General features: G+C 40.0%; 1 protein-coding gene across 2 annotated transcripts; it reads right to left on the bottom strand.

Moving 5' to 3' along the window:
• Positions 1-932: 932 nt before the first annotated feature.
• Positions 933-27768, bottom strand: PGBD1 (piggyBac transposable element derived 1). Of its 2 annotated transcripts, none has more exons than XM_063707429.1 (8): positions 27471-27768; positions 21484-23632; positions 19194-19647; positions 17706-17862; positions 16257-16345; positions 6519-6648; positions 5484-5580; positions 933-2758 (listed from the first exon to the last, which is right to left on the bottom strand). In XM_063707429.1, exons 3-8 carry the CDS (start codon positions 19587-19589, stop codon positions 1198-1200), a joined length of 2430 nt encoding a protein of 809 aa, XP_063563499.1. In that variant the 5' UTR covers positions 19590-19647; positions 21484-23632; positions 27471-27768; the 3' UTR covers positions 933-1197. The 2 variants fall into 2 exon arrangements, with proteins under 2 accessions (XP_063563499.1, XP_004043546.1); XM_004043498.4 differs by having other exon boundaries at positions 19194-19627.
• Positions 27769-27779: the final 11 nt, after the last annotated feature.

Below are 27779 nucleotides of genomic sequence, written 5' to 3'. Positions count from 1 at the left end.
CTACAACCCACAGAAATGAGGTGGAGACTGTCTTCTCTACCCTCCAGACTAATCCACCAATACTAGACTTCAACACTAAGGAGTCACAGTCCGTATCATTCACTTTTCCAAGTGTTTCTCCTTCAGTTACCTATCACTGATGGCCTTAAGCCTAGACATCTCCTCAGGTGATTTCAACTTGGCCTTTATGTTGACTTTATGCCTATCTTTTCCTTCACTCTCCTGGTTACTTGTTACCCTGATTTGCGTCATGTTTCCTTGGTTTTCTTTACTCTTCTGACTTCTGCTGCCAACTCACACAGTCACCATAGGATACACCTATCATTTCAATATTCAAAGGCACTGCTTCACCTCTGGTTTTTCCTCTATAGCACTCTCCTTCAATATCCATGCCTGACCCTTCTCACTTACACACAATCCGATCCAGTTTTACACCAATGCTAAGGTTTTTAGTCTCTTACCACCTATGTTTTGTTTAGATCATTCTTACTTCATAGGCTGTGTCACTAGTTTGAACTATTGAGTCAGCACCATTCTATGGTTTCTGTAACATTGCTTGCATCTTAAAAATGGCATTCTCCAGAGAATTTTTTTTAAGAGGTAGGATTTCCTTCTTTAAATGCACAAAATAGCTGGGCATGGTGGCTCACGCCTGTAATCCCAGCACTTTGGGAGGCCGAGGCAGGCAGATCACGAGGTCAGATCGAGACCATCCTGGCCAACATGGTGAAACCCTGTCTCTACTAAAAATACAAAAATTAGCTGGGCATGGCAGCGCATGCCTGTAATCCCAGCTACTTGGGAGGCTGAGGCAGGAGAATCGCTTGAACTAGCATGTCAGAGGTTGCAGTGAGCCAAGATCGTGCCACTGCACTCCAGCTTGGCCAAAGAGCGAGACTGTGTCTCAAAAAATAAATAAGTGCACAAAATAGTCAATTGAACAAATACATGATTTCCCATGTCTGACACAAAATTTGATATAGAGAAAGGTACTACAGTTCAAGATTTTCACAGACAATTTTTAACATTACTTCTTACAATAGTCTTTGAAACTCTATATAAATGTCTGATTTTTAAAAGTATTATTTAATAACTTCATTACATATATCAGATTTACTTTGGGAGGGTACAACAGCATGTATAATTATTATTTTTCTATGTCTTATTAATGTCTGCACTATGTCCATTTTATGTACCCTAATCTGACAGATCAGCATTGTGTTCCAAGTAGAAATGTGCAACAAATCTCCGAAAATCCAAGGGGTCTAGAGAAGCACCTGGGTTACAGGCTCTGTGTAGTTGCCATGCATTGTTCATGGCTACATCAATCATGTAGCTCACCAAAATTGAGTACCATTTCTTGCTTCTTATCCTCACCCTGTATTTCGAAATAATTTGATCCATTTTAGCTACACCTTCCTTGCATTCATCATACACTTTTACTATGGATGGTTGACTTATCTGAGGGATTTCTTCGTTATCAGCATCACAACAGCTTACCTCATTGACTGGTTCTATGCCCACAGCATTGGAGCACAGACTGATAATGCCATCCCCATACCAACGACACAAAATTATCTCATTGTTTTCTTCTACTCGGAAATCAAAATACCCTCTCTTCATTTTTTTCATATGTTCTACATTCATAAGGGGACATTTTTCGGTCCTGTTCTCACGAATTGTTCCTGTTGCCCTCACCCCCTTCTTCTTCAAGGCTGACAACAATTTGACACTTGTAAAGAAGCTATCAAAACACAGGTGATAGGGATACTGACCTCTCTCTAAAAGAACATCAGCGAAGTTCATCACTAGATTTCCACCTAACCCAAGATCAGGATCCTCATCTACCTTCGTAGTTGATTCTTCTTGATAGGGTTCAAACCAAACCAGATAACCCTGTGTGGTTGTACCACACCAAATTTTATAGCCAATTCTAATAGGCTTTCCATTCAGGAATTGGTCACTATCAAAGCATTCACACATTGACTTATCAAAGCAATAGTATTCTTCCAGGGGAGCATACAAGAGGAAATTTTTATTCATTTGTTTTATGAGAGGTCTCAACTTTGTAAACTTATCTTTTTGATCTAGGTGGCCATTATCTGCAAAGTGCAGGTTTGAGAAAATCAATTCAAATCTGTCCCTTCTGATTGCATCTCTAACCAGGTTCTGATCGGTGTCAGAGATTTCCCAATACATTTCCCTTCTAGGATGCCTCATAAATCCACTCAAAAGTAAGACACCAAACACACACCTCATTTCCTGAACTGTGACTTCCAAGCTGACATTTTTCTGAGAAGCATAATTATTGGTTTCATTGACAATTAAGTTGAATGTTTCATCATCAAAAAATAATTCAAAAAGCTCTACTGGGTTCAACTTTTCGCTCTTGAGATTCAAAAGTCCAGAATCCAGTGCTGACCAGCTTGGAAAATTGGGTTTAATGTCTCTTTTGGTCCAACTCTTTTCTGGGAAACATGATACCTTTAACTTCTTTTGAGCAGGCTGGATCTCAGGCTCATTATCTTTTTCCACATCTGAGTCACCAGAGAATGAGAGGCCTTGGAGCAGTTCACTCACTCGAGCTTTGTCTTTTTTTCTCCCTTTTCGGGTAATGTCTCCTGCAGCATATTCCAAGGATGAGATGTGCATGCGGGCCCACAAATCACCTGGGTGACGGTCCTTTAGAGTGTTCAAATGTGCAACTGTCCTTTCAGTAGCAATAGGAGTACTACAAGGAATCTGGGGTGCACACTCTCTGGGAAAGAAAAAAAGAACATGTTATAAAAATCCTCAATCATATTCTCTCACACATGATAAATCTGCTGAAGCTTAAATCTTTTGGGGCTTGGGGTGGGTGTGGGGGGATACTTACTTATTTCTCTTAAGTTTCCATGGGGAGGACTTTGGCTAGATTAAACATTTCTAGCCACTCTCCACCTCTTACTCACTCCTCAGGATGGAACCAACTGTTGAGCCTGGGAGAAATAACTGAGTATCCTTGGTACACTCCTCCCTCTGTCCTCTTTAGGAGCAGGATGAAGACATCCCATGCTCCTTGGTGCCCCAAGTTGCATTGAGAAGACCTATGCAGAGGGACATCTGCTACACTCCTCCTCTGCCAGTACAAGCCTATTTAGCTCTGCCTTTAAGCCGTTTTTATCCAGTCTAACTTCTGTCAGTAAGAAACTGAGGTTTCCAGAACCATCTATTTTACTCCTGCATCCCTGTCAATTGGTTCTGAATCTGAACAAGAAAAAAAGGTTATTATTTACCAGGTCTTCTGACATCTCTCACAGAATTTCTGAACATGGAAGGACTTAGCTCCTGCTAGTTCTACATTCATCTGATGGACATACTACTCTGGGGAAAAACAAATGAAACTCAACTCATTGCACTTGGACTGATTTTTATGGGGCTTACAAGGAAGTAAGCTAAAGTTACAAAGATGAAAAGTTTTTTTTTTTTTTTTTTGAGACAGAGTCTAGCTCTGTCACCCAGGCTGGAGTGCAGTGGCATGATTTCAGCTCACTGCCACCTCTGCCTCCCAGGTTCAAGCAATTCTCCTGCCTCAGCCTCCCGAGTAGCTGGGACTACAGGCACGTGCCACCATGCCCAACTAATTTTTGTATTTTTAGTAGAGACAGGGTTTCACTGTGTTGGCCAGGCTGGTCTCAAACTCCTGACCTCGTGATCCACTCACCTCGGCCTCCCAAAGTGCTGGGATTACAAGCATGAGCCACTGCACCCAACTGAAAAGTATTATTTTACACAAAGTTTTTAATTTTTAGATATGTGCATTTAATTTATTAGTGTTCTGTTGGTAAACTAGTCAAGTTTTCAAAGACATTTAAGAAGCATGAAGAGTATATTTTAATATAATTTACACTACATACATTTCTTTATGTAAAGTGTTTATCATCCAGGGTGTCTTCAATGTCTGCATGTATTCAACACATCCATCTTAAAGTTCCCTGACATCCATAACTTCAGTGACATTCCTTGATCACACTGAGTCTTTCTACTGTTGACATCTAAACTCTAAGAACCACAGTGCATTAAGCCCAATATTGTGAGGGAAGGAAATGGGAGTGAGAAATGGGAAAAAAGAGTGAGCTAAGAAAGTGAGGTGGGGGTGAGGGAGGGGGACTAGAAGGAGGGCAGGGGGCTAGACCTTTGATACCATGGTTAAGCTATTGCACCTAACCTGAAATAGCCTACCTTCACACTTTTTGTTATATGAATATCTTTATTATAGGCACTATGAATTACCTGTTAGTTGCCTGATACTAAATGTACCTACAGGCACAATAGCAGATTCCTATTCTCCAGTTGCATAACTCTGCTCTAAGTTACTGAACATCATATCTCTTCCTTTAGTGGAGCCTGGCTCAGTCTTCACTAATCTTAATGCAAAATTTCACTTCTCCTCTTGAGCTTTAAGACATTTCTACTTTAGCTGAGATTTAGCTCCCAGTTTCCCTAAGTTAAACAAATGTCAATAAGGAAAATTCACACCCCCTTCTCAGCTCTTTAGCCAAGTAGCCCACCTTGCTTACTCTCTCTTTTCTCAAGTCTCTGAGGACCAAATGGCCTCATCAGAAGCCAACCCTCTGCTTGTGATTTGTTCCCTCTCTTTCTGCAATCCTGAGAAGCCTCGGAATGTTGGGCATTCCCGAGGCTTCTCCACCTTGTTCCATTTCTTCAGAAGTTTCTTGCTTTGCATAGGAATATCTGTTACAAGTTCATTCATTCCCACAACCAGCACTTATGAAACACCCAACACTGTCATTCATTTCTACTTCATCAGCTAACTTTCCTTTTGACCCATACCTTGTTCAGGTCTCCCAATGGCAGTTGAAAATACAGGTTAATTTTCCCTTATCTGAAATGCCTGGGGTCAGAAGATTTTTGAATTTTGGATTTTTTTCAGATTTTGGAATATTTGCATTATACAAGTTGGGCATCCCTAACCAAAGATCCAAAATCCAAAAGGCTCCAATGAGCATTTCCTTTGAGCATCATGCTCGTGCTCAAACAGCTCAGATTTTGGAACATTTCAGATTTGGAATGCTCAACCTGTACCCTGCTTGTCCTCTTCCGCTCTGACATTTCTTTCTTAACTATCATGGCAGCTTCATCTGTAGCCCTCACTCTTGTTAAATTATCTGCCTTCTAGCTTCTCCACAGCTCCACAAAAATGTAAGGGAGCCCAGGGAAGGGTAATCAAGCAGGACAGACTGGATCAGAATAGGCTTCTTGGAGGAAACTGAGTATCAACTGAAGGTTTTGTATATTTATTGCATATTGAAAATTTTGAATAGGTCACTTTCTTGGCATGGACCTCCTATGAACACAGAAGTGACTGGCAGTCGTCATATCTTACTCCAGAGAAGCAGGCCTTTGACCAATTGGTTTCTCTGATTCCATTCCAATTTCTTATATCTGCAGGATTTGATTCACTGAGGACCATGGACGCTCACCTGTTGGGCTTTCCTGAGGCTTCTCCACTTTGTTCCATTTCTTCAGAAGTTTCTTGCTTTGCTTTAAACAATCTATCTTTAGTTACAATTTCTTCAGCTAAAATATAACATTAATGATTTAAATGTCATCTGTTACGTGAATTTTGAAAAAAAAAAAAAAAAACTTCCAGGGTAGGGAATAGATGTTCCAAATCAAACAAAAAACAAATCATATTGGTGTTTCAAGGGTGCACAGTTTCAGCAATTCTACAAAATGTGGCATGGTATGGGAAAAATGATAAGAAAGGTTAATTAAGGCACCAAAGCCCAGCTGCAGAGAGGGCCCAACAGGGCAGAGCACATTTCAAGAAAATTAGGCTGGGTGCTTTGGGAGGCCAAGGTGGAAGGACTGCTTCAGGCCAGGAGTTCAAGACCAGCCTGGGCAACATAGCGAGACTCTGTGTCTACAAAAAATTACCTGGGTATAGCCCCAGCTTTTTAGAAGGCTGAGGTGGGAGGATCAGTTGAGCCCAGGAGTTTGAGGCTGCAGTGAACTATCATCGTGCCACTATGCTCCAGCATGGGCAACAAAGCGAGACCCCATCTTTAAAAAAACTAAAATAAATAAAATAAACATGAACTGTTGTGTTCTTAGAGAGTGAAGATGACCTCCTCTGAGGTAAAGACAAGATCAGACAGAGGTGTTCATGGGGCTTCCAAGTATGAAGGGATATCTGAAAGACAAGTTATATGGAATCCTTGACAGGGAAGAAAAAAGGGGAAAAGGAAACAAAGGAGTCACTGAAGGAATCAGGGAACTGGAAGAGATGATCAGAGAAGATAACCACAAGAATCAGTAAACTGATTAGTAACAGAAGAAAATGTGATTGGGAAGGATGCAAAGTGATAAGGGCTAGAAGTCTGGAGGCAGAGGCCAGAAGAAGAGAAAGGAAGGGTGTGGGTCTGTAGGAAACGTGGCCTCCCAAGGGCCAAGCCAGGGTGAGTGACAGGAAAATGAGAGTCCAGACAGGGGTCCAGTCAGAGGCCTGGCCTTACTCATCGGACTGAGGCTCATAACTGTCTCCTGAGCTGAGTTCCCACAGAGGTTCCTCCGAGTCAGACTCAGATGTGACCACCTCTCTGCAGCAACGGCCTGGGCTGTTTCTTCCTCAGTCTTCACCAATGTCTAAAAAGACAAAAAAAGAAAATAGCCTCTTTGTTTTCACATGGTAAGGAATCCAGTTGTGAAGGGTGTTGAATACCACACTGTAGACCGGTAGTTCCAGCCCCTCAGGGCATTTTGTAAACTTGTGGGAACCTTTCTGGTTATAACAATGAAGTCCACCACCAACTCAAGCCGATGCCATTCAGAGGGTGAGGCCAGAGATGCTAGGCATCTTGCAATATGTGGGACAGTCCCACACTACAAAGAATTCTTCCACATCCTGCAGGACTTTTGAGTGTCCTCCTGAACCAAACCTACAATCAATATAAATCAGCTACACTGAAACATAGGAAACCTGAAGAGTTTTTATAGGATGATACTGAAAAAAAGTCAGTAATTCAAGAAAGTTAGAGAAGGAAGCTTACATCGATTAAAGACATTGTCACAAAAGTTGACTCACTTGGATTGTTCTACACACTACTTTACAGCATTTTCTATGTATTTGGTTGAACAGCACTTCAATATAATATTGCAGTTATAACAAATGCAATTAAACTGACTACAAATACCTAATGGAGTTTTGAGACTCCTTTTAACAGACTTGGAATCTAATGTAAATGCAGAAATCTCACTGAATTTCATGAACAAAGATTGTTTAAAAACATTTCAAAGCTAGTAATGATATGTAGGCTGGAAAAATCATACACTGAATTTATTTATTTGGGGAACTGTCTGAGATTTTCTATCTCTCTGACACTGTCCCAAAAGGCTACCACATGGTTTCATTAGCCTCTTGATTTTCTCTCATTTTCCAATCTACTTTCTCTTTCTTGTTGCCTGAAAAAAGGACATAGTGCCAGTCTTTTACAGAATGAATATCTGTTTTGACGAGGGGGTTTCAAGACAGAAGATGTTTTCTCTTTAACTCATCATCACCCTATTCCAAACTACAGATAATTATTTTGATAATAAAAGGCAAAACCCACCTCATTTAAACATAGGCCTACCTCAGAGATATTGCAGGTTCAGTTCCAGACCACCACAATAAGGCAAATATCACAATAAAGCAAGTCACAGAAATTTCTTGGCTTCCGAGTGCATGTGAAAGTTATGTTTACACTATACTATGTAGTCTATTAATTGTACATAAGCATTATGTCTAAAAAAGTATATATCTTAATTTAAAAATACTTTATTGCTAATACATGCTAATAATCATCTGAGCCTTCAGAGAGTTGTAATCTTTTTGCTGGTAGAGGGGCTTCCTGCGATGTTGAACGATGCTGACTAATCAATGTGGTGGTTGCTGAAGGTTTCGGTGGCTGTGGCAATTGCTTAAAATAAGACAACAGTAATGCTGGCCACCTTGATTGACTCTTCCTTTCACAAAAGATTTCTGTGTAGCATGCAATGTTGTTTGATAGCATTTTACCTAGAGTAAACTTCTTTCAAAATTGTAGTCAATCATCTCAAACCTGCTGCTGCTTTATCAACTAAGTTTATGTAATATTCTAAATCCTTTGTTGTCATTTCAACAATGCTTCACCAGGAGTAGATTCAATCTCAAACCACTTTCTTTGCTCACCCATAAGAAGTAACTTATCTGTTCAAGTTTTGTCATGAGATTGTAGCAATTCAGTCACATCTTCAGGTTCCACTTCTAATACTAGTCCTTTCCACCACATCTGCAGCTACACTATCCACTGAAGTCCTAAACCTCTCAAAGACAATGATGAGTGTTGGAACCAATTTCTTCCAAACTCCTGTTAATGTTGGTATTTTCACCTCCTCCCTTGAATCACAAATGTTAATGGCATCTAGAATGACGAACCCTTTCCAGAAGGTTTTTAATTTACTTTGCCCAGATCCATCACCATCTATGGAATCACTATCTATGGCAGCTATAGCCTTACAAAATGTATTTCTCAAATAATAAGACTTGAAAGTCAAAATTACTCCTTGATCCATGGGCTACAGAATGTGTATTGTATTGGCAGGCTTGAAAACATTAATTTCCTTGTACCTCTCCTTCAGAGCTCTTGTGTGACTAGGTGCTCTGTGAATAAGCAGTAATATTTTCAAAGAAATCTTTTTTTTTTTGAGTAGTATGTCTCAACAGTAGGCTTAAAATATTCAGTAAACCATGCTGTAAACAGATGTGCTATCATCCAGGCTTTGTTGTTCCATTTCTAGAGTACAGGCAGAGTAGGTTTAGCATAATTCTTATGGACCCTAGGATTTTCAGAATGATAAATGAGCACTGGCTTCAACTTTAAAGTCACCAACTGCGTAAGACCCTAACAAGTCAGGCTGTCCTTTGAAGCTTTGAAGCCAGGCACTGACTTCTCCTCTCTAGCAATCAAAGTCCTAGATGGCATCTTATTTCAATAAAAGGTGGTTTCATCTTCATTGAAAATCTGTTGTTTAGTGTAGCCACCTTCATTAGTGATTTTAGCTAGATCTGGATAACCTGCTGCAGCATCTGCATCAGCACTTGTTGCTGATGCATTTTATGGAGATGGCTTCTTCCTTACACCTCACGAACTAACCTCTGCTAGCTTCCAATTATTCTTCTGTAGCTTCCTCACCTCTCTCAGCCTTCACAGAATTGAAGAGAGTAAGAGATGTGCTCTGGATTAGCCTTTGGCTTAAGGCAATGCTGTGGCTGGTGTGATCTTCTATTCAAACCACTCAAACTTTCTCCGTATCAGCAAAAAGCTTTGCTTTCTTATCATTCATATGTTCACCAGAGTAGCACTTTTCATTTCCTTCAAGAACATTTCCTTTGCATTCACAACCTGCCTGTTTGGCACAAGAGGCCTCCTAGCTTTTGGCCTATCTCGGCTTTCAACATGCCTTCCTTACTATACTTAATCACTTCTAGCTTTTTATTGAACCTGAGAGGCATGTGACTCTTCCTTTCACTTGAACACATAGAGGTCACTGTAGTAGTAGTATTATAAATGGCTTCATTTCAATATTATTCTGTCTCAGGACATAGCAAGGACCAAGGAAAGGAAAAGAGATGAGGGAACAGCTGGTCAATGGAGGAGTCAGGACACATACAATGTTTATTGATTAGGTCTGACATTTTAAACGGGCATGGTTTGTGGCACACCAAAACAAATTCAATAGTAACATCAAAAATAACTGATCACAGATCACCATGACAGATATAACAATAAAGTTTGAAACATTTTAAGAATTACCAAAACGTGACACAGAGACACAAAGTGAGCACATGCTGTAGAAAAATGGTGCTGACAGACTTGTTCCACACAGGGTCATCACAAACTTTCAATACTGCAAAGCACAATAAAGTGAAACACAATGAAGGAAGTTTATCTGTAATATCATACCTCCTTATTTTCTCCCTTTATCAGTCCATAATTTGTTTTGTAACTTATATTGCTTTCCTATGGCTCTCGTAACAAAGTACCACAACCTCAATAGTGGAAAACAACAGAATTGTATTATCTCATGGCTCTGGAGGGTAGAAATCCAAAATCAAGATATCAGTAGGGCCATGTTATCTTTGAAAGCTCTATGGGAGGCCTGGCGTGGTGGCTCATGCCTGTAATCCCAGCACTTTGGGAGGCCAAGGTGGGCACATCACTAGGTCAGGAGATCGAGACCATCCTGGCCAACATGGTGAAACCCCATCTCTACTAAAAATACAAAAATTAGCTGGGCGTGATGGCGCTTGCCTGTAATCTCAGCTACTCGGGAGGCTGAGGCAGGAGAATCACTCGAACCAGGGAGCCAGAGGTTGCAGTGAGCCGAGATCGCGCCACTGCACTCCAGCCTGGCAACAGAGCAAGACTGTCTCAAAAAGAAAGAAAAAAAAAAGAAAAGAAAAGAAAAAAAGCTCCATGGGATAATTTTCCTTGCCTCTCTCCAAGTTTTTAGTGTTTGTCAGCAATTCTTGGTGTGCCTCGGCTTGCAGATGTGTTATACAAATCTTTGCCTCAGTGATCACATGGCATTCTCCCTGTGTGTGTTTTCACTTGGGCATTTTTCTTTCTTTTTTTTCAACCCCTTGGTCAATTTGCAAATATGGACTTCTTATAAGAATATGAGTCATTAGATTAAGGGCTCACCACATGAATTTTTTTTTTCTGATTTTTGTGAAGAATGTCATTGGTATTTTGATAGTGATTACACTGAATCTGTAAATTGTTTTGGGAAGTATTGTCATTTTAATAATATAAATTCTTCCAATCCATTAGAATGGAATACCTTTCCAGTGTTTTTGTGTCCTCTTCAATTTGTTCCATGAGAGTTTTAGTTTTCCTTATACAGGTCTTTCACTTCTTTAGTATTTAAATGCTAAATTATAAATTCTAAATAAAATACTAAAAAATATAAAATACCTAGGGAATTTAAACACTAAATTTAACTTAATTTGGTGTTTAAATGTTTAGTATTTAAATTCCCTAAGTATTTTATATTTTTTGTAGCTTTTGTAAATGCGATCATTTTCTTGATTTCTATCTCAGATTGTTCACTATTGAAGTATATAAATGCTACTAATTTTTGAGTGTTGATTTTTTTATCCTGCAACTTTACTTAGTTTGTTTATCAGCACTAACAGTTTTTTTGGTGTAGTCTTCAGGTTTTTTGAGGTATAAGATTATATCATCTGCGAACAGACTAACCTGACTTTTTGCTATCCGGTTTGGATGCCATTTATTTCCTTCTCTTGCATAATTGCTCTGGCCAGGACTTCGGGTATTACGTTGAACAACAGTGGTGAGATGGGCATTCTTATCTTGTTCCAGTCCTTAGAGAAAAGGCCTTCAGTTTGATGTTAGCTATAGGTTTGTCATATACGGCCCTTATTTTGAGGCATGTTCCTTTTATACCAACTTTGACAAGGGTTTTTATCAAAAAGCAATGAATTTTATCAAATGCTTTTCAGCATCTATTGAAATAATCATATGGTGTTTGTTCCTGATTATATTAATGTGATATATCACATTTATTGATTTGCATATGTTGAACCATCCTTGCATCCCTGGAGTGAATCCCACTTGATCATGGTGAATGATCTTTTTAATGTGTTGTTGAATTCAGTTTGCTAGTGTTTCATTGAGAATTTTTGCACCTATGCTCATCAGTGATATTGGTCTGTAGTTTTCTTTTTATGTTGTATCCTAGTCTAGTTTTGGTATCAGGGCAATGCTGGCCTCCTAGAATGAATTTGGAAGTAGTCCCTCCTCTTCAATTTTTTTTTTCTTTTTTTTTGAAGAGTTTGAATAGGATTGGTATCAATTCTTTTTAAATGTTTGGTAGAATTCAGCAGGGAAGCCAACAGGTCCTGGGCTTTTCTTTGATGGAAGACTTTTTATTACAGATTCTATCTCGTTACTTGTTATTGGTTTGCTGAGGTTTTCTATTTTTTCATGGTCCAATCTTGGTAGTTGGCATGCATCTAGGAATTTACCCATTTCTTCCAGGTTTTCAAATTTATTGTCATAGTTGTTCATAATAGTCTCTAATGGTTTCTTTGTATTTCTGAGGTCTCAGCTGTTATGTCTTTTTCATTTCTGATTTTATTCATTTGTGTCTTCTCCTTTTTCGTTTGTCCAGCTAAAGACTTGATTTTGTTTACCTTTTAAAAAAAATCCAACTTCTTGTTTCATTGTTCTTCTGGGTTTTTTTTTTTTTTTTTTTGGTCTCAATTTCAGTTATTTCTGTTCTAATCTTTATTTGTTTCCTTCTACTAATTTCGGTTTGGTTTGTTCTTGCTTTTCTAGTTCCTTGAGGTGTATCATTAGGTTGTTCATTTGATGTCTTTTTACTTTTCTGATATAGGTGTTTATTGCTATAAATTTCCTTCTTAGTACTGCGCAGTATCCCACAAATTTTGATATGTCACATTTTCTATTTTCATTAGTTTCAAGACATTTTTACATTTCCTTCTTAATTTCTTCCCTGACAAATTAGTTGTTCAGAAGCATGCTATTTAATTTCCATGCGTTTGTGTAGTTTCCAAGGTTTTTCTTGTTATTGCTTTCTAGTTTTATTCCACTGTGATTAGAAAAGATACTTGATATGATTTATATTTTTAAAAAATTTGTTCAGATTTGTTTGTGGCCTAAGATATGGTCTATTCTTATGTCCCACGTGCTGATGAAAAGAATGTGCATTGTGTAGCAGTTGGGTTACATGTTCAGTAAATATCAGTTAGGCTTATTAGATCTAGCATGTAGTTTAATTCCATCGTTTCTCTGTTGACTTTCTGTCTGGATGATGTGTCAATTACTGAGAGTGGGGTATTAAAATCTCCTACTATTATTGTATTGCAGTCTAACTCTCCTTTTAGATCTATTAATGTTTTCCTTATATACCTGGGAGCTCTGGTGTTGCATGCATAGGTATTTATAATTGTTATATACAGCCGGGCATGGTGTCTCACGCCTGTAATCCCAGAACTTTGGGAGGTCAAGGTGGGCAGATTGCTTGAGGCCAGAAGTTCAAGCCAGCCTGGGCAACATGGCAAAAACCCAGGTCTACAAAAAATACAAAAAATTACCCAGGCATGGTGGCACACACCTGTGGTCCCAGCTACTTGGGAGGCTGAGGTGGAAGGATCACTTGAACTCCGGAGGCAGAGGTTGCAGTGAGCTGAGATGATACCACTGCACTCCAGCCAGAGAGAAAGAGTGAGACCCTATCTCAAACAACAACAACAAAAAACCTCTGTGGCTAAGTGATTTTCTCTTATAGTATGCCTTCCTTTGTTGCTATTTCTAGTGAATTTATTATAGGTTTTTGCATTGTGGTTATCATGAGGCTTACAAAGAAGACCTTCAGATATAATAAGTTATTTTAAAGAGATAACAACTTATCTTAGATCCCAAATACAAGAGTAGAAACAAAGGCAGAAACATACAGAAAAAAATATGCTTTAATTCCATTCCTCTAGATTTTGACTTTTCGTTGTCTCAATTTATATCTTTATATTACCTATCTCTTAACAGGTTGCTAGCCATTATTGCTTGTCTTGTTTTGTTTTAAAGATATGGTCTCACTCTGTCTCATGTCTCCAGGTATAGCGTCAGGGTCTTACCATGTTGCCTGGGCTGGTCTCAAACTCCTTGTCTTAAGTGATCCTCCCACTTCAGCCTCCCAAAGAACTGGGTTTACAGGCATGAGCCACTGTGTCCAGTCCTATTATTGTTTTTGATAGGTATGTCTTGGGGCTTCACAGTTGTGAGTATACTGTATGTCACTATTACAGTAATAAAGTATTCTGGGTTTGTCCATGTACTTAATTTTATCAGTGACTTTTATGCCTTCAAAAGTTTTCTTTATGCACATTAGTCTTCTTTCCTTTTACATTGAAGAATTCTTTAGCATTTCTTGTAAGATGTGTCTGGTGGTGGTGTACTCTCTCAGCTTGTTTGTCTGGGAAAGACTTTCTCCTTCATATATGAAAGATAATTCTGCTGGATACAATATTCTTGAATGTCAGTTTTTTTCTTGGAGTACTTTGAAAATGTCATTCCACTTTCTCCTGGCCTGTATGATTGCCATTGAGAAGTCTATTGCCAGACAAGTTGAAGCTCCTTATTTGTTTCTTGTCTCTTGCTGCTTTTCAGATCCTCTCTTTTTCCTTGACAGTTGAGAGTTTGATTATTATATGCCTTGGAGTAGTCTTATTTGGGATGATTCTGTTCAGTGTTCTCAGATCTTCCTGTACCTGGACATTTATATCTTTCACAAGTTTTGTGAAGATTTTTGTTATTATTTCTCTATTTTTTAAATTTATTTTTAATTTATTTTATTTTAATTTTTTTGAGATCGAGTCTTGCTCTTGTTGCCCAGGCTGGAGTGTAATGGCACGATCTCGGCTCACTGCAACCTCCATCTCCCAGGTTCAAGCGATTCTCCTGCCTCAGCCTCCTGAGTAGCTGGCATTGCAGGTGCCTGCCACCACACCTGGCTCCTTTTTTTTGTATTTTTAGTAGAGACGGGGTTTTGCCATATAGGCCAGGCTGGTCTCGAACTCCTGACCTCGTGATCCACCCACCTCAGCCTCCCAAAGTGTTGGGATTACAGGCATGAGCCACCACGCCTGGCCTATTCTTTTTTTTAAATAGATACAGGGTCTTGCTGTGTTGCTCAGGCTGGTCTCAAACTCCTGGCCTCAAGCAATCCTCCTGCCAAGGCCTCCCAAAGTTCTGGGATTACAGGTGAGAGCCACTGCACCCGGCCTATTGTTATTTCTTTGAATAAGCTTTCTATTCTTGCTCTTGCTCAGCTCCAAGAGCAGACTGTTTAAAGGATGGCTGCCTCTAATGTGTGGTCTCCTTGCACACACTTGATTCTCCATCATTCCACTTTCTGCCATGAGCTAAAGCAGCATGAGATCCTAACCAGATAGGTTGATGATCTTGGACTTCCCAGGTTGTAGAACTTTGAGCTAAATAAACCTCTTTTTAAAATAAATTACCCAGTCTCAGGAATTCCATTATTAGCAACACAAAATGGACTAAGACAGAGCCTGTTTCCAAATCAGGTCACATTCACAGGTACGTGGGGTTAGGATTTTCATATATCTTTTGCAGGGACATAATTCAATTTACAACATCTAAGCCTTACTTCAATTAAGGGCCCCACTTTCTCTGTCTAGTCTTGTATTATCTGACTCAATACTAGTTTCATTCCACTGTCCACCTATACCATTGCCCTTTGATTTTCTTGGGCTTCTGGTCTTCTTATTCCTCCTTAATTTGAACTTACTAATTATATTTCAGTGCAAACACCTGACTACGTTGTTATTTCCTTAGTTATAATCACATCAAGCACTTGCATTTTGAAACACTACTTTTAAAATAAATAACTTTTTTGTTTCTACATTATACCATTAAATTACATTTAAGGGAATTATGTTGATTTTCAGAATGTGCATGAGTAGGGTTTATTTTCTAGACACTTCTTATCAGGAAGTATTTGTTAATAACAGGAGGCACTGGGTCTGATAGAATTAAAAATTAATTAGAAGCCATAGAAGAGGACTAAGCAAGTGTCTTGAGGAAACTGATGTGGCAGCAGTATGCAAGAGGACTTAAATGAGAGAGTTTTTTTTTTTTTTGTAAATAAATGACTAGGAAAATGAATGAACCACTAATAAGAAAAAAAACCAGAGTCCATTTTGTGAAGAAGATGTTAAGTATTACCTTGGATATATAGAATTTCCATTATTATCACCAAGCATTAATTGCATACATGCTGAATATAAAGTAGTGTGAGAAAGGGCCCTTGTTCTAAAGCTGGGAAGATAAACCAGAGACTTCAAAGGAGAAAATATCAGTTACTCAACATCAAACGAGTGGAGCACTTTCTGAAACCAGGAGCCTCACTCCACCCCTCACTCCCATGCCTTGAGATTTGGACGTGCCTCCTGAACAATGAAATGAGGCAATGGCATATAATCAATACAAGCTCCTCGAATGATGCAACACACTTTGTGATATTCTGTGACAAGGTGAAGGCAGAGGGACTATGCCACCTGAATGGCTCTCAGGATGATGAGTGTGAGCCAAGAGAAGGGCAAGGAACATGGAATGAGGGACAAAGACCACTACTGATATTCCTACAAGCTTGGGCATCCTACTTACCTGGGACCTGACTGGGTTAAACACAGGCACTACAGCCTTGTCTCTGGGGTTTTTTTCCTGGAGATGAGCTGATCCGTGGGGAACAGGCCCTGCAGAGAGAGAGGGCAAGAGTCCTAAATGAGACATGATGGCCTTTAGGGTACCCTTTTTGGAGACCCAGCCTTTTCCCCCAAATGTTATGTTTGTTAAACATTCAAGAACTAAGACGTAGATTTTACATTGTGAGAAAGAGCATCACAACTGCTTTCATTCTGTCAGAAATTCTAAAATTCTACAACTTTAACCCAAAAAATGGAGTGGGATTTATGAACTCATAAGGTGCTTTACAGTCATGCACTTTCACATAAAGAAAAAATAAAAATCATAGATAAAAATAAAGGGGAGGAAGAAGCTGGTGATAAAGGAAGGATCAAGGAGAGAACACAGAGGCAAAAGAAAGGATATAGAGAGTAGAGAGATGAGACTGAGGGGAAACAGGAAAGCAGAAGAAAGGAAGATGGAGAGAGAGACAGGAAAATAAAGATATTAAAAAAAATAGAGAAGAGATGTTAGCCATGAACTAGAAAAACTGTTAGGAGGTACTGATCCCAAAGAACCAACAATAATCAAAATGGTGATGATGACTGCACAAGGCCAGCCACTGTGCTGTTACTTTAAAAGATTATTTCCAATCCTCAAAATAATCAAGAAGGTCCAAATTATTGCCTCCAAAATCCTAGGCACATTCAGAAGAATCACAGCTGAGTGCAGAGTACACACAGAGATCAAACAGATAATTGTTGATTAACTGAATAACCTATTAAATGACTTGCCTAGGTCACACAGTTGGCAGTTGGCAGATGGCAGAGTACAAAATTATCAAATGAAGAGCACATGTGGTAATTCTAACCCAAAAATATAAAACAGAACATCACTTTTCTTTGCTCTGCTTTTCTTTGCTTCCATAATGGATCACTATGGAATGTTTTTATTGCTGTTGTTGCATTTCTAGAAGGAATAAAGTTTGCTGGAAAAAAACAGCCTTGCCCCGATTCACTTTTACTATTATATGTACTTGTCCACAACACATACATACTAAATAAACCAGCTTAAAATGCACAGTGTAAAATAAAGCAGGTCTTTACACGTTTGTTCAGATACAGGGTTAGACAAAAAAATAAAACTTGATGTTGGTCAAAGGGTATAAACTTGGAGTTATAAGATGAATAAGCTCTGAAGACCTACGTACAGAATGCTGACTATAGTTAGTAATAATATATTGTATACTTGAAATTTCATGAGAGTAGATCTTAGGAATTCTTACCACAGACACATAAAAGGTAACTGTGAGATATGTAAGTTAGCTTGTGGTAATCATTTCACAATGTATACAAACTTGAGGTCAAGAAGGCTGTGCAAGTGTCAGTGGCCAGCTCCCAGTGTCCTCACTAAACTCACTCTAGCACTCACCACTCACTTCTTGGGGGTTCCCTTGAGGACGCTGTGGAGGTTCACACTTCAGGGTGGTTATCCCAGGCAGGAGCTGGAGGCTCTGACACTCCAAAGAGACTCCTTGATATTCTGCCACCATTGGGTGCATGTCCTGTCCCTGAATATAGACAGAGGCCTGGAAACAAAAGATTTATTTTGAAAGGGCATGCATATATGGACTGCATGCTAAGAGCCTGGCACTGTTCTACATGCTGGGGATACAGCAGCAAACAAGGCAGAAAAGACAGGCAAAGGATCCCAGCCCAGAAAAACAAAAACAACAAACGAGTGGATGTTTAAACTAGCTGGTGAAAATTTAATGAGGAACAGGATATGTACACCACCTCAAAATGTCTCCCACAGATTACTTAGTAATTACAAAGGGGAAAATGGTAACTTTCTAGTGGAGAAATTTGACAGGTACCACCATAACCTCATCAGTAATGGGACAAATCATCACTACGCACCTCCTGAAGTAATGCACTGAGAACACAACATTACCTCTGTGGTATTCTAGCCAAAATGTGCAGCCTGAATCATGAGAAAATATAGGACAAACTCAAATTGAGGGATAGTCTCCAAAAAAACTAGCTGTACTCTTCAAAAATAACAATGTCATGACAAAGATAGCAGCTACTCCAGATTCACAGACTAGAGATATGGCAACTAAGTGCAATATGTGATGCTGGCTTGTATCCTCAATCACAGGAAAATTATCATAAAGAACATTATCAGGATAACATGGCAAAATACGAATAAGGACTAAGGTTATATGATAGTATCATAAGTTTAATTTCCCTAAACTTGATTTTTGTATTCTTGTTATACAAGAGAATATCCTCACTCTTCAGAAATACACACCGAATGGCCAGGTGCAGTGGCTCATGCCTGTAATCCCAACACTTTGGGAGGCCAAGGCAGCATGATCACTTGAGGCCAGGAGTTCAAGATCAGCCAGGGCAATATAGTGAGACCCCACCCCCGCTACAAAAAATTAAAAATAAATTAGCTAGGCATAGTGGCATGCACCTGTAGTCCCATCTACTCAGGAGCCTGAGGTGGGAGGATTGCTTGAGCCTTCCACCATTGCAGTTCAAGGCTGCAATGATGCTATGATCGTACCACTGCACTCCAGCCTGGGCAACAGTGAGGTAAAGGGATATAGTGTCTGCAACTGACTGTCAAATAGATTCAGGAAAAAAAAATACTGCATATGTGTATGTATGTGTGTGTATACATACATCTTGGGGGGGGAATGCACTTCCTTGTACGAGTGTGTACACAACAATGGGACTTCATCAAACAAATGTTAACAACTGGCAAATTTGGATGAAGAGTTTTACGGGAGTTCTCTATTCTTCTAATACTTCTATAAATTAGAAGTTATTTCAAAATAAAACGTTAAAAATAAACCGATACATGTCCCCCTTTTCTTCTCCCACATCACCACACACATTCTCTTCCCACCTGTTGTCCTGTGTCTCCACTTCCTGTCTCTAGATTCTCCAGCACTGTCACTGCCTCCTCTCCACTCTCCAGAGGATATATCTTCACACAGGGCTGGAGCTCCTTGGGCAGGATGGTCAGGAACTGCTCCAGCACCAGCAGTTCCATTATCTGTTCCTTGGTGTGCATCTCCGGTCTCAGCCATTGATGACAAAGTTCTCGGAGTTGGGCCAGAGCTTCCTGGGGTCCGTGAGCCTCCTGGTAGCAGAAGTGCCGAAAGCGCAGGCGGCAAATCTCCTGAGTGTGGGAGCTGCCCTCTTGTGAGTTGCACACCTGCTCCCAGGTGGGATCTTCCTCCTTCACTTTCACAAGGCCATCTTCATTTTCAGGAGCAGGGCCTGGCAAAGCTTCATACATGTTGAGCTTAGAGGCTAAAGCTTCACTTAGCTTGGGGTCTATATTCAGAAATAGAGATCTGAGGCATAAGAATTTATCAGCAACATGCAAATTATAAGAGCTTCAAAACTGTATGTAACCTACTTACATTTTTGTCCCCACTGTAGGTAATGCTCAAAAGCTGAGCCTGCTTGCTTCTATTATCAGTGAAATGAATCAGAAGTATATTTTGAACTAGTACTAAAGGGCCTGAGTCCAAAGGTAAGGGATGTAGGACATGAGGGAAGAAGTGTTAGCAATAAGAAAGCTCGAGTAGCTTGCACTTCAGCTGGGGAGAAGGGATAATTTACCCATTGAGGAGGCAGATGTCTGCCTTCATGGACAAATAATACAGTCTCAAAGGTCATCTATATCTGTGTAACTCTCATTGAATATTCCACTTTAAATGTAGGTGTAACAGAATGTTTCCAAAGTCTCCCATTCTCAAATACCTTTTGTGATGAGATTTTGCCACTGTTCTCATCAAGGGGTGGAGTCTCTTTTTCCTTCCCTTGAATCTGTTCTGGCCTATGACTTACTTTGACCAGTGGAATACAGCAGAAATGACATTGTAAGAGAGAGTGCTGCTGTAGCTCTTGGCTCACTGCCATAAGACTGCCATGCTGTAAGGAAGCCCAAGCTAGCTATACAGAGGTCATGTGGATGAGAACCAAAATGCCCAAGTTAAAGCCCAGCCAGGCCTAGTGCTCAAATAATTCACCAGCTGAATGCAGCTCTATTAGTAACTCCAGGTGAGACCAGTAGAACTGCCTAGTCAACCCGCATAATCCTGAGGAACAATAAGCTGAGCTTGTTTTCAGCCACTAAGTTTAGAGTTTTATTTTTGATGCAACAATACATAACTGAAAAACAGTAGACATGCATCAAGTTCTTTTATTCCCTCTTTTCATTTTTTCCTTTGTGATCTCCTTAGTCACACTTTCAATATATCTCTGTTCCAAGAAGACTCAAATCTTTGGCACCAGCTTGCTTTTTGCACTCCAAACCCACATCTTGAAATGCCAGCAGCTGTGGGCCTCTACTGCACTATAATTTCAACAGATCTCAAACTGAAATCAGAGTCCCTCAAAGCTGCATTCACTCGGTATTTCTCCATTTCTACTGGCATCACCATCATCTTCCACGCATTCAGTCTTTTAAACAGCCTCTATACACAATCAGTGAGTCAATTCTTAAAAACGCCTCTTGCAGCCATTCTTTCCTTCTTATCATTTTACTATTATTTTCATTCACTGTTACAATAATGTTCTGTTACGGTATTCCTGCCCAACTCCCCGCTTCTATGGTCACTGGATTAATATTCCCTAAAGCACAATTGTGACCATATTCAACATACCTCACACACACATAAACACACACAAAGTTTTCATTAAACTCGTTGAAGTAAATTCAAACTCCCCAGGATCTAATCTTTACTGGGTTTTGCTGATTTGTTTGTCACTCAATCAACATTTGTGGAGCATCTCATTATTTTCCAGGCATAAAGTTAACTCTGGAATAAAAGACTTGGTTCCTGCTTTCAAGAAAGCCATGGTCTTCCCAAATTTCTTATGTCACTGCCATGCTAAGTACTCAATTTTTTTCCACCCACTCTTTACAGTCAGGACCGCCCTTCTAAGAGTAAATTCCCAAGGCCCAGCGTAAATGTTCTATTGTAAAACCTTCCCTGGCAACCCCTAACCCTAACATATAGACAGGAAAAGTAAGCCACACAGGTTGAGATGGGGTATTCCCATAGAAAACTGCACCCAACCCTCATCTCCATCTCGTATTACAGATCACCAACCCCATCCCCACCCGGGTTCTTGAGGACAGGAGTTTATCTCTGCATAGACTCTACATGCCCGGCACGTACCTGGTATTCAACAAATACTGATGGGCTTCTTCACGAATGCATGTAAAGCACCTGAGATGCCAGCAGCCAGCACCCTCAGGCGCGCCCCTGAATGTATTTTTCTGAGATTACACCCAGCATCTAGCACCGCGCCAGGCACTGAATACCGGCGTGTCTAATTGTTGGTTAATGGACCAAAAGTTCAGGAACGCGCACAACAAAGACGTAGCTGACCTCGTGAAAGGCTCCCAAGGGAGCTCAGAGGCCCGGTGCTCCCCTGTCGGGAGCGCCGGTTTCCCCAGAGCCCGGGCCGCTGGGCTGGCGGGTCTGGCGGGCGCTGCCGGCGCCTCCAGCAGCTGGGCGGGCACAAAAGCTTCTCCCTGCGCCGCACCCGCAGCGGAGTGGCGGAGTCTGGCGGGTTCCCTGCCTCTCTAGGAGCACGGCCGCTCGTCTCTCTGGTGAGCCGGGAGGACCCCCGCTGCCAGCTCCCGCCCCGCCCAGGTCGCTCTCCGCCGCCGGACCCCAGGCCCATTCGGACGGTGCAAGCACACCCCAAATTTATGTACATCATTTCGATTGAAAACCAACACAGTGGTAAATGTCTGTCTTCGGAGTCATCACTGGCTGGTAGGAGAGACAGATCAATAAAAAGACCATTATAGTAAGCTGTACAAATTATTTTCTTTAAGTGTACATAATATATGTACAATAAAAAAGTCAAGTTGCAAAAGGACCATAAAACGAAAAGTGTCCCCTCTTTAGAGTTAACCATTGTATTTTGTTCATATTTATCTAGGACACTACCTGCCACACAGTAGCACTTAATGAACATTTTGTTTAGTGAATAAGTATTTATACATTTTAAAACACTTATGGTATCATAATGTAATTTTGCACCTTAGCTCTTTTCGGTTAAGACAGCTTGGAGATCTTCACAGATCAGCTTATTCTTTAACAGCTAAGTAATATTGTATGGGTGTTCCATAATTTACTTAACTATCCTATTGATGCATACTTAGGTTATATTTTTTCTTTAAAAGCAATGCTAGAGGGAACACCATTCAATACCTTTACATTCTTTTAAGAATATATTTCTAGGATAAATGCCACATATTAGACCTGATCAGCCAAAGGACACGTGCATTTAAAATGCTGAAATGCAAGTTCCCTATTTGATTTTTAAGGGCACTTCTGTTTAAAAGGAGACTTTAGTAGAAAAATTAGTAAAGGATATGAACATTACTACACACAAGATAAGTGACAAATTAACATGTGAAAAGATGTTCAATAGTAAAAATATAAAAAAACTCTTTAAAAAACAGACCCATTATTTATTCATTTACCTACTGAGTTTTGGCAATTATGAATAAAGCCGCTATAAACATCTGTGTGCAAACTTCTGTGTAGACACTGGTTTTCAGCTCCTTTGGGTAAACACTAAGGAGGGCGATTGCTGGATCACATGGTAAGAGTATGTTTAATTTTGTACGAAACTACCAAACTGTCATCCAAAGTGGCTGTATCATTTTGCATTCCCACCAGCAATGAATGAGAGCTCCTGTTGTTCCACATCCATACCAGAATTTGATGTGTCAGTGTTCTGGATTTTGGTCATTCTAATAGATGTGTAGTGGCATCTCACAGTTGTTTTAATTTGCAATTTCCCTGATGGGATATGGTGTGGAGCATCTTTTCATATGCTTATTTTCCATCTGTACATCTTCTTTAATGAGGTGTCTGTCAAGGTCTTTGGCTCATGTTTGAATCGGGTTGTTTCCTTATTTCTGAGTTTTAAGAGTTCTTTCTGTATTTTGGATAACAGTCCTTTAACAGATATTTCTTTTGCTGTGGTATATGCAGACAATGGAATATTATTCAGTGCTAAAAAGAAGCTGGCCAGACACGGTGGCTCAAGCCTGTGATCCCAGCACTTTGGGAGGCTGAGGCAGGTGGATCGCTTTGAGCTCAGGAGCTGGAGACTAGCCTGGGCAACACAGTGAAACCCCATCTCTACTAAAAATACAAAAAATTAGCCGGGCATGGTGGTGTGCGCCTGTGGTCCCAGCTACTCAGAAGGCTGAGGCTGGAGAATTGCTTAAACCCAGGAAGCAAAGGTTGTAGTGAGCCAATATCATACCACAGCACTCCAGCCTGGGCAACAGAGTGAGACCTTATGTCAAAAAAAAAAAAAAGAAATGAGCTATCAAGGCATGAAAAGACATTGAGAAAATTTAAAAGCATATTACAAAGTGAAAGAATCCTGTCTGAGAAGCTACATACTGTATGATTTCAACTGCAAGTTGAGTATCCCTTATCTGAAATGCTTGGGGCCAGAAGTGTTTCCAATTTCAGATTTTGGAATATATACATACATTATGAAATATCTTAGGGATGAGGCCCAAGTCTAAACATGAAATTCATTTGTTTCATATATACCTTACTCACATAGAGCTAATTTTATACAGTTTAAATAATTTTGTGCATGAAACATAGTCTTTTTTTTTGAGATTGAGTCTTGCTCTATTGCCCAGACTGGAGTGCAGTGGCACAATGTTGGCTCACCACAACCTCCGCCTCCTGGGTTCAAGCGATTCTCGTGCCTCAGCCTCCCAAGTAGCTGGAACTACAGGTGCATGCTACCACACCCGGCTAATTTTTATATTTTTAGCAAAGACGGGGTTTCGCCATGTTGGCCAGGCTGGTCTCAAATGCCTGACCTCAGGTGATCCACCCACCTTGGCCTCCCAAAGTGCTGGGATTACAGGCTTGAGCCACTGCACCCAGCCGAAACAAAGTCTTGACTGGATTTTGTCTATGACCTGTCACGAGGTCAGGTGTGAAATTTTTCACTTGTAGCATCATGTTGGTGCTGAAGTTTCACATTTTAATGCATTTTGGATTTTGGGTTTTCAGATTAGCTGTACTCAACCTGTATACATGACATCCTGGAAAAGGCAAAACTATAAAGACTGTAGAAAGGTCAGTGGTTGCTAGGGGCTGGAAAAAGGGAGGGATGAATAATAGGTAAGGCACAGAGGATTTTTAGGGCAGTGAAACTATAATGGTGGACACGATATTATGTATTTGTCCAGACCCATAAAATGAACAATACCAAGAGTGAACCCTAATGTAAACTATGGTCTTTGGGTGATAATATGTCAATGTAGGTTCATCAATTGTAACAAATGTCACCCTGGGAGGGGATGTTGATAATAGGGGAGGCTATACATGAATGGGAGCAGTGGGTATATGAGAAATCTTTGTATCTTCCTCTCAATTTTGCTGAGAACTTAAAACTGCTCTAAAAATGGTTGATTAAAAAAAGCAATCCATTTTGTACACATCAGATTGTCAAATATTCAAAAGAATAATTCCCAGTTTACTTGGGTATAGAAAATTGGGCATTATCATAGGCTGCTAACAGGGTGTACAAATTAGTGTAACTTTTCTGGAGGGCATCTGGAAAATGCATCAAAAGCCTTAGAAAATATGCCTACCTTCTGCCTCATTGATTCTCATTATGGGAACTGAACAAAGAAAAAAATTCTGTTAAGTAGGCAAAGTTGTATATACAAGGATGTTCACTGAAAAATTGTTTATGGTGATCAAACTGTAAATGACGTAAATGAAGAACAATGGGGACATATACCATAGAATACTGCACAGCTTATATGGAAAATTATCTTCCACAAACACTTTAAATAAATCTGCAGGGATTTGTTTGAAACCTTTATTAGAAGGAAACAGTATTCTATGGACTCCCAAGACCAGGATATATATGGATTGCAGAGGCTGAGGGCTGAAGTTGCCACACCTGATTCTCTCGGAGCCCTCATGGGATTCCCACTTCAGGAGTCCGCTTCATTTTTTGTTTCTCAGTTTGTCTCTATTTGGTTTTCATGTGGCCACAAAAATTGTTCCAGTGTGCGCTTGTGTCCTCTCTTTTTCTATGTATATTTTAGACAGGGTCCTGTTCTGTTGCCCAGGCTAGACTGTAGTGGTGCAATCATGGTTCACCACAGCCTTGATCTCCTGGACTTGAATAAGCCTCCTGTCTCTGCCTCCCAAGTAGCTGGGACTACATGTGTGCACCACCAACCTAGCTAATTTTTTTTATTTTTTGTAGAGATGGGGTTTCGTCATGTTGCCCAGGCTGGTCTCAAACTCCTGGGTTCAAGTGACCCTCCCATCTTGGCCTCCCAATGTGTTGGGATTACAGGAATGAGCTACTGCACCTGGCCTCCAACTCTGTATTACTTTTGGGTTCAAATGCCTAATAAACACCAATCAAAATCTGTGATCCAATGTCAAATTCCTATGGGCATCTAAAGCCTGGCTTGAGGGTCCCTTCCTGATCCAATCATCAGTGGTGGGGGACAGGTCACATGGCAGGCTGCACACTCAGAATTATGGCAGGAGTGGATTAGAACAGGGTGTAAGGATAGGTAAACTGACTATCCTGTCTGTTACAAATAAAAATTGTTCATGACATAAAGTCCAATGAGAAAAGTCAATTGTTCATGTGTGAAAAAGACCAGTTATCTACAAATCTACATTGAGGTTATATCTGTACCATGAACAAGATGATTTGTTTTCTTCCATTTTTCAAGTTTTTTAAACAATGGATATGAACTTCTATCAGGCATAAATTAATTTAATAAGAATTTATGAAGATACTAATACAAACTATTAGGGTTATTTTTCCCCTTTCCTATTTTCCCATACTACTTTTAATGGCAAACTACTTAGTAACTTTATCAGTTTTTTAAACGAGTGAGTGGGAAATGGAGAAACAGCGACTTCCCACTTCACTGTATATTTGGATATTACAGGATACTACTCAAACAGAAATGCCTGATCAGTAGAAAATATTGCTGCAATATATCCCTCCTGGGTTCCTGTCCTCTGAATAGGGATTTTTAATTTACCTTTCAGGGTGTCTTGCACTGCAAGCAAAACCTTGAGATTTGTTATGACATTTGCCCTTTGTTAAATGTTTCTATAACTTTTAAGAATTAAGTAGTAAGAAGACATTATTAATTAAATATACCTCTAGTTGACATTTATGCCCAGGTGGATATGGGTCTGACCCAAGGGAAATAACGAGAACACCATTTCCTTTGGATCCATAAGGAAGAAGTAAGTTGTTTAAGGTGTCAATACATTTAGAATGTTTACACCTGTTCTATAAAATCATCATGGAGAAAGCCAATATACGTCTTCCAGATAATTGTGAGGGAAAGTACTTCACACTTTGAATCTTTTCATTTTCATAATAATAATATATTCCATGTACTTTCTTAAACTGAACAGAATCAAATAGATTTAAACTATGAGATGGTGCTAAATGTTTAGATACCGATCTTAACATAGTCCTCAAAATACCTGGGGGAAAATTCTGGACATCAACTTAATTTTACTCATAAAGGCAGAATAAAATATACATAGCTTTCTGGCTTCCTAAGCAACACACTACAACTGATTTTACATGAAATCTTTTAGTGTCTCAAAAATTTATAGCTGAAGGCCGGGCGCTGTGGCTCACGCGTGTAATCCCAGCACTTTGGGAGGCTGAGGTGGGTGGATCACCTGAGGTCAGGTGTTCAAGAACAGCCTGACCAACATGGTGAAACCCCATCTCTACTAAAAATACAAAATTAGCTGGGCATGGTGGCACATGCCTGTAATCTCAGCTACTTGGGAGGCTGAGGCAGGAGAATTGCTTGAACCCAGTAGGGGAAGGTTGCAGTGAGCTGAGATTGCATTATTGCACTCCAGCCTGGACAACAAGAGCAAAACTCCGGATGAAAAAAAAAAAAGCTACAGCTGCTTCTATGACAGATTTGTTTTCCCTCCAAGAAATTGTATTGATTGTTGCTTTTGATCAGCTTAACTCTCCCCTTTATCCTTAGTAATGGAAGCCTAATTTTCAGCTGGGCACTCTGCAGTCCAGAATAAGACACACTTTCCAGCCTTCTTTGCCTAGGTTTTGCCTATGACATACTTACTAAGTGATTTTTGGAGAGGTTGCTCAAAAGGAGGTGACTGAACTGGGATAAGCCTCTTTTTGTTCCTCTGCCTTTTGTCCACATTTTGCATGTGATAACTGGAGCTTCAGCAGCCATCAAGGATGGACTAATTATCTCCAGTCCTTTTCTATTAGAGAGAGAAATAAACTTGTATGAAGTCGCTCATGCTTTTTGTTTTTAAATTATATGCAGCTGAATCTAGTCCCAATCACTACATGAGGGTTCACTGATGTTTTCACATTGGAAGACCGAGAAGTCTTCTCCGGACAGGAATACCCTCTGCAGCTA

The sequence above is a fragment of the Gorilla gorilla genome, chromosome 5 (assembly GCF_029281585.2).
Source record: "Gorilla gorilla gorilla isolate KB3781 chromosome 5, NHGRI_mGorGor1-v2.1_pri, whole genome shotgun sequence".
In the NCBI taxonomy this organism is placed as follows: domain Eukaryota; kingdom Metazoa; phylum Chordata; class Mammalia; order Primates; family Hominidae; genus Gorilla; species Gorilla gorilla.
This window is presented reverse-complemented; position numbering and strand designations above follow the sequence as displayed.

What these genes read in the sequence shown, in the direction of transcription:
- PGBD1 (XM_063707429.1), bottom strand. Translation starts at nt 19,589, where the DNA reads ATGTATGAAGCTTTGCCAGGCCCTGCTCCTGAAAATGAAGATGGCCTT. An exon ending in TTAACCCAGTCAGGTCCCAG is followed by an intron (nt 6,649 to 16,256) that starts GTAAGTAGGATG and finishes TTGTCTTTTTAG; the next exon opens with ACATTGGTGAAGACTGAGGA. An exon ending in GCCTCAGGAAAGCCCAACAG is followed by an intron (nt 2,759 to 5,483) that starts GTGAGCGTCCAT and finishes TTTCTTTCCCAG; the next exon opens with AGAGTGTGCACCCCAGATTC.